This window comes from Centropristis striata, chromosome 2 (genome assembly GCF_030273125.1).
Source record: "Centropristis striata isolate RG_2023a ecotype Rhode Island chromosome 2, C.striata_1.0, whole genome shotgun sequence".
In the NCBI taxonomy this organism is placed as follows: Eukaryota; Metazoa; Chordata; class Actinopteri; order Perciformes; family Serranidae; genus Centropristis; species Centropristis striata.
In genome coordinates this window covers 10,122,394-10,134,658 of record NC_081518.1, presented here as the reverse complement: position 1 = coordinate 10,134,658, position 12,265 = coordinate 10,122,394, and the positions used below count along the sequence as shown (strand labels likewise).

The 12,265-nt window shown below is 37.2% G+C and overlaps 1 protein-coding gene across 3 annotated transcripts in view; it reads right to left on the bottom strand.

The window, feature by feature from the left end:
* rufy2 (RUN and FYVE domain containing 2) overlaps positions 1 to 12,265 on the bottom strand; it is a 28,549-nt gene that overhangs the window by 3,942 nt on the left and 12,342 nt on the right. For 2 of the 3 annotated variants that reach the window (XM_059345768.1, XM_059345758.1), the window contains 10 exons: positions 11,181 to 11,245; positions 11,018 to 11,083; positions 10,216 to 10,285; positions 9,833 to 9,934; positions 9,553 to 9,669; positions 9,357 to 9,449; positions 7,174 to 7,248; positions 6,997 to 7,094; positions 1,252 to 1,371; positions 779 to 908 (listed from right to left, as the gene is read on the bottom strand). In XM_059345768.1, coding sequence (XP_059201751.1) covers positions 779 to 908; positions 1,252 to 1,371; positions 6,997 to 7,094; positions 7,174 to 7,248; positions 9,357 to 9,449; positions 9,553 to 9,669; positions 9,833 to 9,934; positions 10,216 to 10,285; positions 11,018 to 11,083; positions 11,181 to 11,245 — 936 coding nt within the window. Of the gene's footprint in view, positions 1 to 778; positions 909 to 1,251; positions 1,372 to 1,891; positions 5,445 to 6,996; positions 7,095 to 7,173; positions 7,249 to 9,356; positions 9,450 to 9,552; positions 9,670 to 9,832; positions 9,935 to 10,215; positions 10,286 to 11,017; positions 11,084 to 11,180; positions 11,246 to 12,265 lie in introns of those variants that run through there. The other variant, XM_059345776.1, reaches the window with a different exon arrangement.

The following is a 12,265-nucleotide window of genomic DNA, read 5'->3' as shown; positions in this document are numbered from 1 at the left end:
ACTATTTTATGTCATTTTTAACGACATACTATACTATGACTTTTTTTTCTATTTTTGAACAACATTCTTTTATGACTTTTTATTTCTTATTTTGAACGACATACTAGACTATGACTTTTTTTCTCATTTGGAACGACATTATATTATGACTTTTTTCCTCATTTTGAACGAAATACTATACTATGACCTTTTTTCTTATTTTGAACTAACTATACTTTGACTTTTTATTACGAATGACATACTATACAATTACTTTTTTGCTCATTTTTAATGACATACTTCAGTATGACTTTTTTTATCATTTTGAACAAAATACTATACTATGACTTTATTTCTCATTTGGAACAACATTCTATAATACCTTTTTCTCATTTTGAACGACAGACTGTACTATGACTTTTTTCCCTCATTTTGAACAACATACTATATTATGACTATTTTTCTCATTTCGAACGACATCCTATACTATGACTTCTTTTTATTATTTTGAATATACTGTACAATTACTTTTTTCTCTAATTTTTAAGGACATATTATAATTTGACTATGACTTTTTATGCCACTTTGAACCATGCACTCTCTTGCTTCAGATATAATCTTTATGCATGCTCTGGTAAACTCTCCCTCAAGAATATTCTGTATTATCTTTGATTCTATTTCCTGATTCTTTGTAGATTTAATTTTTTACAACAGGTTCCACACACAAAGCTGTACACATTTAATTATACATACTATACAATACCGCTTACATGGTACATTTCTTTCTCCACTGTTTTACCTTCTTAAGTCCGTTGATCTGGAGGGCCTCTGTGCTGAGATGAGCCACAATGTCCCTCTCTCTGTCCAGATCATTTTGTAACGCCTGCCTCCACTCCCTCTCGATCTTCAGGTCCGTTTCCAGCTGCTGGCTACAGGAACACCACAAACATGTACATACGACACCAAAAACAAGAATAAAGTAACAAACAAGAGACAGGGAAAGAGAAATAATGAGCAACAGATTATATGACTTCTATGGTTTCAGTACATTTGTTTTAATTGTGAGTTACTGCTCCGAGGTTCCTGAATTAGAATTATGACAGTTTCAGTTTTAGGAACAAAAGCTTCATCACCACCGGTGCTACACAGTTTATGGTGTATTATTTACTATGTTTCCCTCTGAGAGCCACACAGTAGACTGTAGATTTAATGGTGATGTATGTGCGTGCATGAGTCTATCAATGTGTCCGTCTTTGGAGAGGGTTGGCTTACAGCTGTTTTTCTCTGTGTTCGATCTGACGCTGCAGGCTGTCGGCCTTGTTGGCAAAGTCCAACTTGAAGCGTCTGGTTCCCTCCTCAGCCGACGTGCGGTGCCTCTCTGCCTCCTGTAATCTGCACCATTATAACCAGGGACAAACTCAGGACCATGGAGAGAAAAAACTGGCGGGGAGCATGGAGGGAGAGGGACAAAATAAAAGAGAAATAACGGAAGCAGGATGACGGGTAAGGAGGGAGGTTAGGGACTGAATTTCTGGGTGGAAACATGAAGGATGGATGGCGGAGGATAAAAAAAGAAGGCTGTGATGAAGGATGGTGTTGTAGTTTGCTCTGTTACAACACCAGAGAGTGAAACTTAAAGTGCAACAAGGGATGACGAATAATAGGGTTTTAAGCAGAACAGTAAGAAACACAAAGGGGTGAAGAGTCAAAATAAAGAGGCATGATGAAACAATGAGGAAAAAACACCTTAAAGCAACTGAACGGACAAGCAAAAAAAAACGATGGCTAACTGAATGCTGTATCTTAGTGCACTCAGATACTTGACATATGCACAGCAATTTGAGTCTGAAAAATATGCCAATCTCATTGTTTTTCAATAAATACTGTACAGGGAGGAAACTTTCAAAAAATGTTTTCGTGTTATGAAGATTTTATTTAAGTTTACATCTCAGATACTTGAACAATGAATCAGCACCCTGATTTACAGGAGCTCCTTAAAAATCACACAATAAAAATTTTGTATCTACAATTTAACAGCACTCTGAACGGGGCCAAGAACTCACACTACACCCGGCACTTTCAAAACATCTAACTTTATTGGTCACGGTGGTAAAAGACAGTAGTTGTAAGTTTTCAACAGCTGTACTGAGTGTTTATTCTTCTACCAACTGAGAGGAGTTACAGTACTATGAACATGGAGTTAGAATAGGTAGAATGATTACTTCCTGATCTATCACAGAAGAATAAATATGCCAAGACGTCACACAACAACACACTCAAGTTCCCTTGAGAGAAGCTCCAGAGGTTTACAGCTCTGTATCTACAATTCTTTACACTTGGCTCAGTTCTGGCTGTTCATGAATTGAGCTGCTGGTCCCAATGAGTTGTACACATCTGCAAAACTGGACTTTTTTCAGTTTAGGTAAATCTATGCAATAAGGAGACAGGCTGTGTCCGAAATCACTTCCCTTTAAATTTAAAATGCACTATTGCTGCCACTTTAATTGAGTGTTGGAAGTCTGAGTGTAAAAATTCTCTATCCAATATAGAGCGACCTGAAAAATGTCCAACAATAGAGCCAATAAGTCCAAATGAAATCTTGAAAAAAAAAAAAGGGCCAAATATTCACTTTGAAAGTACCACAAGAATGAAACCATCATGATACATTTTAATGATCCCCTTAGTTTATCTATTGGACTTTAGAGGTGCTGAGTGCTCTATGCTCAACTTTTTTTTAGCCTTTAAAGCTTATGTTTATATTAATATATTTGTTAACATCTCCTATTTGTGGTCAAGAGTGGTGTACTTTGCTAAAGTGCATATGGTTGTATTGAGTGTACCTGCGTTGTAAATAATGTGTTGTTGAGATACAAGTACATTTATTTATAGTTATTGTGCTGTTGGTTGCTGGGACAACGTGTCCTTGCCCAGGGTTATGGTTGGGGTTAGGGCCCACTGCCTCATAATCCGCCTAGGACTGTAGAGTAAAACAGTGGTTCACAGCCTTTTTCCTTAAGGGAACCCTGACTAAGTGACATATTTTATTCATATTTCGTATTATATTCAATGCATGACAAACAGTACAAAACAAATTATAAACTGTACAATTGACCCAAGTAGTGAATGCAATAACTGCAGAAAGTTTTGTGTAAAACGAGCAATTTGGTTACATTTTGAGCAGACTATTTCCTCTTAATATTGCTTCAAAAAATGACTGTTCCTGTTACTTTTACAAACTTTTAATACAATTCTATCTATATGATGTATTTAAATTGTATTTTAACAATCAAACATACATTAGATAACAGTCAGAACCATAAAAAAAATATTTAATTTAGTTTTCTTAACAGTAAATGTATACAATTCTAAGATATAGGTCAGCTGTATATTTCTTACACCCTTGCCAACGAAGGCCTCATGACCCCTGTTAGACTTTGTTAACCCCTATGGGGAGTTGAGACCATCAGGTTGGGAACGTCTGGAGAAAACTACTGAGTGTGTACTATAAAGGGTGGTGAGTGAGTGAACTGAGACTGATTTCAGACACAGCGAGGGTCATCACAGCCAGTCAGAAGCAGGTCAGGAGGTGCAATGCATGCAGAGCAAACTGGCACCAAATAAAAAGCAGGAGGCTGCACAAGCAAACTCCTGTCTGACTGAACATCTGTAGTGAACACCGCTGACTGACTGACTGACTGACTGACTGTGATAAAATGCAGGCAGCTGTAGAAACACTATGTCTAGGTTGTATGATAGTTTTCATGTTCCTGCCGTAAATAATGTAAAAAGAAAGCCAAGCACAGGTTTACAAGTTACTCAAGAACCTCTGCAGAGCCAACATGAATGTCACAAAGGGACAGTATGAAAATTATTAGGGGAGAGTTACAAATTTATTTTGTTTTGCTGAGGGGGTTGTAGCCTAAACTTTCTGGGAGAGTGGCAGCAGTATCTTTGGTGGCTGAATTTTATTTCAGACACATGGTTTTAATATGTTTGCCACAGTTTTAGTAACTGCGAATTTCACTTCTATTGTGTAATTTGGTAGCTATGTGAAATTATTACTCCATGAACATATTAACACATAAATCTCACTACACTAACATTCTTTGTGCAGTATTTGTTATTTATGGCAAAAATAAATGGGCTAATCAAATATCATTCGATATTGTGGGGAGGGTTTTGCCATTTTTCTCTTGATCAAGGAAGAAAACACTAATTACATTACAAAGGGTTTTGTTTATTAAAAAAGTGTATTTCCTCCCAACCCCAGTCATCTTCGCACAGTCCCCAAATACTACAGTGACTCAACTCTGTTATTCAGTGGCCCTGGGTGTTTCCAGATAAAGTAGATGTGATATGAGTGGGACAGCCCACTACACTCATTCTAACTCAATGTTAACAACAACAACAACGACCCTATGATTACATCTCAGAGTCAACTATCTTACTGTCAGTGTTACTGCATATAAACTGACTACTGGAGACAGGAAAAATGAGTAGCATATGTATGTGTGAGTGTGTTTACGCCTGAGCATGTGAGTTAACAGATGTGTACGATTAGTTCAAAAATGTTCTATCAAAGTATAACTGATGTAATATTCAGACAGTTCTCTGACAGCACAAACAACGTCTGAGGAAGATTTAACTACAGATCATGAAACATATTGCCGTGGTGTATCCTATGAATCCCAGTGATCTGTTGGTGGTTAGGAATGCACGATATACAATGGTTGATAACGGGACATTTATATTACGGATTTTTCCTTGTATAATGAAATGATAGCTGATAAACAGAGCGAGCCAAATTGCTTTTCTCCAACCCTTATCTATTTCTCTGTTAAGCATAAACGTCTACTATGTGATCAATAAAACCCTTTATTTTTTGTAATTTGAATTTAATTTAATTCACTGACATGTCTGAATTGACAGGTTATTATTAAATTATCTTTGTGAAGTTTTTTTATGTACTTGAAAAAATAAATGAACATTTGAAAACCCAGAACTGTTTTTTTATGTGTTAACAAAAGTGATGTTACTTAGATTTGGTCAGGTCAGAGCTATGGAATAATAAAATGTTTAATTATTAGTTATTGGCCATGAGAAGCAGGTAATAAAACGGTTATCGTATCAGCTGAAAATATTGTGCATTCCTCCTGGTGATGTAAATGTTTCAGGAACTAAAGGACCAAACCATTCATACCAGTTTCACCTGATTCTGTGGCTGCCCTGCGGCCATCAAACCATCTGAATATTATGTGCAAAAAAACAGGAATGTTCCTTTAAGTTCAGGCTGTTTATTCATTCAGTCATAAGCCATTGTGTGTCTGCATGTGCGCGTGTATGTGCATGTTTGTCCTCAGAAAGAGATGTCTTTGACGAGCTTGTACTGGTGCTCTGTGTCTGTGCTGGCACACTTAACAAATGACATAGCAAGCGTTCTGGTCTGACTTAGCAGATCCTTATCACTGCACAGGGGAGCAGGGATAAAATCAAGAAATAAATGAAACATGGTTTCAAAGGAGCAAAACGGATGGATGGATGATCGGATGGATGGTATAAAAGAGACGAACAGAAGGGAGGAAAGAAGGAGGAAAGAAAGGAAGGAAGGAAGGAAGAAAGGATGTCAATACATCAGTATTCTAATCGGCCCCGGTTACACTGAACACCTTAAGTGACTTTTAACCTCACAAGCACAGCAGTAAGTGTGAATAAAAGGCATTAAAACACAAATCTGATTTCAGGCTGCCACTGTGATCAGATTTCTTTAGTTTGGATATATTTCCCTCCACAGTAAGGCCATGAGTAATGAGAAGAGATGGGGAGGAGAAGCATGGAAAGGTAATGGAGTCAGACGGATGAATATAACTAGATCAGACAAAAAGTGCAATTTTCAGGTGAAGTGTGCACAGAAGTATATGATCAACATGAGAGAGGTGAGCCTGATGTCTCTAAAGTGGACAACATGTTAAATTGGGAGGGGGAAATGATCTAGGTCTTTTTACAGTGGCTCTGTCAAGACATATTTAACTTCTTTGTCAGATTTTTCTGCTTCAACAACACAAAACAAATGAGAGAAAAGTGTAACCGGGGTCTGAGTCCTGTCAGCCTACTGTACAAACACCTTCAGAGCAGCAAAAAACATTCACAACCAATCACAAATAGGATGGAACAGATTTAAACCAATGGGAGAGGGGAGGGATGACCCAAGTTGACTGGTAGACAATGAGGTGAGGAGGGTACATAAGGCTCCGATGAACCAGAAGGTTCTCATAAAGACTGATGCAGAAATATGGAACATTATACACTGACTGTGGTTCAGCAAGAGAACACAGCATGCATTAAAATATCATCAGAGTCATTTATTAGACATGATCAATTAAAGACTGCAGGGTTTCCCCAAGGAAATATTTCAGCAAATACTGGTGTCTTGTAATCAGTGTCAGTCAATGTCAGATGCAAACCATAATCATGTCACTTCCTTTTATAAGGTTTTGTTATGTTGAACATTTTGGACAAGCAGAATAGAAATAAGCCAGTTAGGAGGAGTCATGGATTATAACCTTCTTATCAATTTTCCTACAAGAAAGCCTGAAAACTCAAATCCTTTATTCCATGTTCTCCCTCAGTGTTTTATTCTGCATAGCTTCAAACTACACCATGCAGAACTAATAACAACTATGTGCTTTTTAGTAATTGTTTAAAAAAACAACAAACATAATCATCAGGTCTTTATAAAAGTGACACCTAACGAAAACCTGACTCTTAGACATTTTGGGCTGAGAACTACTCCTTTTTTTTGGACTCCATATATATTTTGGTTCAATGTTAAAAGTCAAAGCTGTTAAACGGGTCTCGGGGGGAAATGAAATGAAATTTACTTTCATAAAAAGGTAGATTTTTTTTTTTGGTAAATCAAAGACAGACTGGAGTTCAAAGGTTTTAACAGAACAGCAGAAGGAGGGACTGAGGAGACACAAGGGACAAAGTGATTTTTCCTTTATAGGTAGCATAACTCACCTTTGCTCCAGCTGCTTCATAGTGGCAGTGATCTGATTGGTCTTCTCCTCCAGACGAGTGATGACGTCGTTCTTCTTCTTCATCTCCTCATCAGACGACTAACAAATGCAAATGGGTCATGAGTAATAGAAGTAATTACGAATAAGTGCAACCAGATGAAGATGTTCATGTTTGTACCTGCATCTTCTGGTACATCTCTACATTGATGACTTTGACTTCATCCAGTTGATTTCTCAGTCCGATCAGTGTGTCCTGTTGATGACAAACAAAGACTTCAGTGGTGTTCTGACTGTCCTGGTTGTATGACTGCTTCTTGTTTCCAACAGAAGTTTCACTGTAATTGAGCAGGCTCTTCTTTTATTAATTTTCTTTCATATCATTCAGTCATTTAAAGCATCTACAATCAGTTTATACAGTCTCAATTTAAAAAATAATAACTAATGCCTCTATATGACCTAAAAAACATACATTGTGAGATGTGGTTTTACATCAGGGGTGCACACCGAGGGCCAATATATTGTAGACTTTCTTTCCAACCAGTCTCTTTAGAAGGTAGTTTCACTGATGAACTCCTTCCCTCAAACTAAAGGAGTTCTGATTAGTTAAATCACCTGCTAAGTGACTAGCTGGACAGAAAACCTGCACAGTCTTGGCCCTCCATGACACATGACTGGTCACCACTGTTTTTTTTCCGCCAACATCATATTACAGTTATTAATTTGACATAGCCACAAACTAATACATTAACTCAACGCTTTGCAACCTGCAAACAGCTGTGTGTCAAAAATTAAGTTGCTTCTTTCTTTCATGAGCTTCACCAGATTAAGAGCTGCTTATGGAAACACTCCTTCTTTTATCCACAGGGGGTCGCCAAAATCAACACGAAATTAGAGATCCTTGTTTGATTTCAGGCATTCATTATAATCTTTATTTGTTTATCTATTCATCCTCATTTATTTACTGTGGGTCTGTACAAAATTAAACCCACTATACAGTACACTTCACACATACAGTGATAATTCAGGGTTTGACACTTTAGCAGTGGTCAAATTCAAGCATTTTTCAAGGACTTTCAAGGTCAATTTTCAAGCTTTTCCAGTACCTTACACCGGTTGTAAATTGCATGTTTTAGATAAGTGATTTCACTTAACCATACCAACAGCGATGGTATTACACTTTTAGAACATTGAACATGTAATTATCTATAGTCTATGGATGGATAAAGTCAGATTGCAAGAGAAATACAGTAAGAATTTCAAGCATTAACAAGCACTTTATCCAAAATCCAAGCACTTTTTAAACCTTGAAAATACAACATTTAAATTTAAGCATTTTCAAGGATTTCAAGCACTCGTACGAACCCCGATAATTATTGGCCAGTGTTGTTGCTTAGTCATATTCATGTCTACATATTACATTTCAAGCTTTGAACTACCTGTAAATATATCTAGGACAAACGGTATGTCACAATGCATGATACAGATATTGTCATGTCATAAGCCAGAGGGACCTGTGCAGTAACGATGCTGACATTACTCTGACAGCTGATCACCTGAGGTTGATTTTAATGATCTCAGCAGCCTCCTCACAAAGATGTCAGGAGGCTGCTGTGATGTGATGATGCTGCTGCGCTGGCAGCTACTGCATGTCACAGCTTGGCTACAAATGTCAGCTGGCGGTGTTTCAGCTGGAGTTGACATGTTGGTGGTGAGAGGCCTGACGCTGGCAGGGCCGCCAGAGAGAAACAGGCACAAGAGCTAGTAACATATTACTGCTTCATTTGAGTAAGTACAGGCGGGTGCTATATGCTATTTATTATATTTTTAGTTTGTTGTTGTTTAGTTTGTACGTAAATGCTAAATGGACCTGCACTTATATAGCGCTTTTCTAGTCGCTTTGCGATACTGGTGGCAGAGGCTACCCTAAACGGTGCCACCTGCCACCATTGGGAATTTATTCACACACCGATGAACACAGCATCGGGAGCAATTTGGGGTTCAGTATCTTGCTCAAGGATACTTCCATATGTAGGCTGCAACGGCCATCATCGGATTGAACCACCAACCCTTCGGTTGGGGGCCAACCAACTCTACCAACTGAGCCACAGCCGTCCCACTAGATGTTGTATGTCCTAAATTGACCAATGTCTCTTTGTACATTGTTAAATCTTCATGTTTTGTGCATTTACTGTAAGTCATTCTGTATATTACTGAATACAACTAAATGTCTTTTGTTTTGAAAGTAATTCCTTTGAGTACATTCTGTCTGTTTTCAGTTCTCAACATATTTTGTAAATATATCAGTATCCAAAAAGGAAGACTGAAGTGATGGACAATGTGAAAAGAAAAATGCATACTGACCTGTTTTTCATGAATATCTTTTTCCAGAAGTTTCATGGCCAGCTCCATTTCCTGTTTCATTGACACCTGCACTAGCAGCTCATTCTCCACATCCTAAAAATGAACCACAGACATGTATATCATCTGGTATTTTACTGCCATCATGTTTATTTTACACACATTTTTAAATTTTACACACAAGCAGTCACAGTCTGACCTGTCTGAGCTGACACTCCTCCTTCAGTTGCCTTTGAGCCTCGCTGTACATCTCATCCAGACCTTGACGCGAGTGTTTGTATGTATCTCTCTCCACTGAAGCATCGCCTTGAGTTACCTATAAATAATATGAACAGAAGAAACATGTCAGCCATGTCATACATCAGATTGTAGCCATAGCTGGTAATAATTGCTGGACTATTAAGTGGTTTCAGTTTTGGCTGCAACAAAACTTCACAGCGAAAATATTTTTGTATTTTTGTTTTTGTGTGATTGTATACCTCTAAATGTTGTTGTGTCTTCAGCAGAATTATGCTGTTTTCACTCCTCAGCTGCTGGTTTTCTTCCTGCAGTTTGATGATGTTGTTCTTGGCTATGGCTAACTGCAAACACAAATGTGGACATGCACAAAGACATAGAATAATTCAGTTTATCACCAAGAACAGTGGACAATAATGCTTACATAGACACTCTGATTTCATTGAAACATATTTGGCTGAATTATTATATTAGATTCTGTGAATAACTAACATCTAACAGAAAAGCAGGTGGCTTTAAATCGAATCATATTCCTTTAGGGCCCGCTTGAACAAGATGTAGAGATATCTAGACTTCCACCATTAGTTACAATTTTACACACAAGTATTTTGAGTGTGGGTCTCACCTCCTCTATGAGTTTAGAGTTTGACTTCTCGAGAGAGTCCACTCTGCTCTGAAGACCATGAACTGTGGAGCTAAACACAAACACAAACATTTATTTTTATAATTCACAACTGAGGTGCTAAAAGCTGTAACTTACAGATGTTTTCTCCCTCTGTGACTTACGAGCTGACCTGAATTTGAATTTTAAAATCCCCAGCAGCAGCAACACTGTAGTGACATGTTTCTGTTCAGAGATGACTCATACAGTTCATCAAGGAAGTAACTGACAATGTAGTTTAACGTCAATACAAATACTAGACGTCTGTTTACAACCTTCCTAACTCAGCTGGTTTTTAGCTTCATCGCAGCTGCAACATTGGAAGAAAGACTCATAAAAATAATAATATAATTCCTTTTAAGGGAGCAGATCAGTCCAGAAAGAGGAAGTGTGACTGTCAGTCTGTGCTTTAATGAGTCTCTCTTTGGGGACAGATGGGACAGAGTTGCACTTTTGAAACAACCAGACTGGTCTCAACAGAAACTGACTGATTACCAAGTCTATTTTAAAGTGCAGTCAGCCATGTTCCTTTGATTCAAGACATCAAACATCAGAATTAAAGCAAAATGTGGGCTAGAAACCAGGTAGAATGACAGTCTGTCTCATTCAGCAGCTGTTCAGGTAAAAAAAAACACACAACATTTTAACAGAGGACTTCCATTTCTTGTGATTCCCTTCAACTTGAAGTCAATACTACCATCATGTCCAGGAATTATGTGGAAGACCCTGTAGTCTGTTTCTAAATAAAACAAACTGAATGTCTTACTTGAGTTGTCGGTTCAGTTCCTCTACGTAGTTCTTCTGATCCAGTATGGTTGCTATTTGGCTATTCCTGTTGAAACAGATATAAAGCACAGCTCTGCATTACATTTAGGGAGTCCAAGAGACCCAGGGTAAAAATAAATCAGAGAGACAATAAAATACTCTACCTCTCTTCACTCCTGTAATCATCAATGTCATTCTTCAAGTACATGGAGAAGTCAATCACCCCAACCTTAAATAAGAAATTAAATAAGTTAATATCACTCAAGTCAGCATGTTCTGAAGTAAATGACTGCACAGCGATTGACTTGATCAGATGAGTCATGCCTTGAGTAGCTGTAAACCACCAGATCAGGCAAGAATTGGGGATGATTACAATTATGAGGTTAATGGAAAACAGAAACAAAGCAAACAAAATGCTTTTTTCAAAAAAAATTTGATCAAAATTGCTTAATCAAAACAGTGACTTAATCAAATCAGCCACAATATTTGTTAAAGTCAAAATGTGTTTCTAAACACCACTGTGACTCAAGTGCTGTGGTGCTGCAGAGATGTCCAGACCTACAAATCATGTCAATTGACTTAAGAAAGAAAGAATCTTTGGTTAATACAGATACTTGCAAAGAACAATGAAATATGATCATTTCGATATACTGTATCTTTCAACGAAAATGAGAATAATGATGCAAAATTGATCTTTCCTCCAATATGATGAATAATAGCACAATTGCAATACCAGTCCAAACTATATTAATAAGATATTTTTTATCCAGTGCAATTACTGCATTTATTAATAGCACCAATGTGTCTGCTAACCACACATACAAACTATCACAGTAACAATCCAAAGAAATGTTCTGTTTATACATAATTTAGAAAGGAAGCAGAGCTAGAACACGGTCATTAAATCACTTATCTGGACGTAAAAATAAAACATTTTTTAAAGCATTCTGTGGTTCCACACTCTCACATGAGGATTTCTTGCTTTTCTCTTTTTTATATTACTGTATATATTATAATCATACACTAAATATATTGGGCTCTGGGAAGTTGTGCTTTTTGTTTACTCTTTTTTGACATTTATATTCAAATTAATAATTGAAAAAATATTTCCCTTCTTCCCAGATTAATCGATAATGAAAACATTGTGAATTGCTGCCTTAAAAGAATTGTACAATCTCTGTGTGGTCATTTGTGTAAAGGCTCATCTTGCAATCAGAAAATGATTGGCTCTAATTAAATACATTTCCAG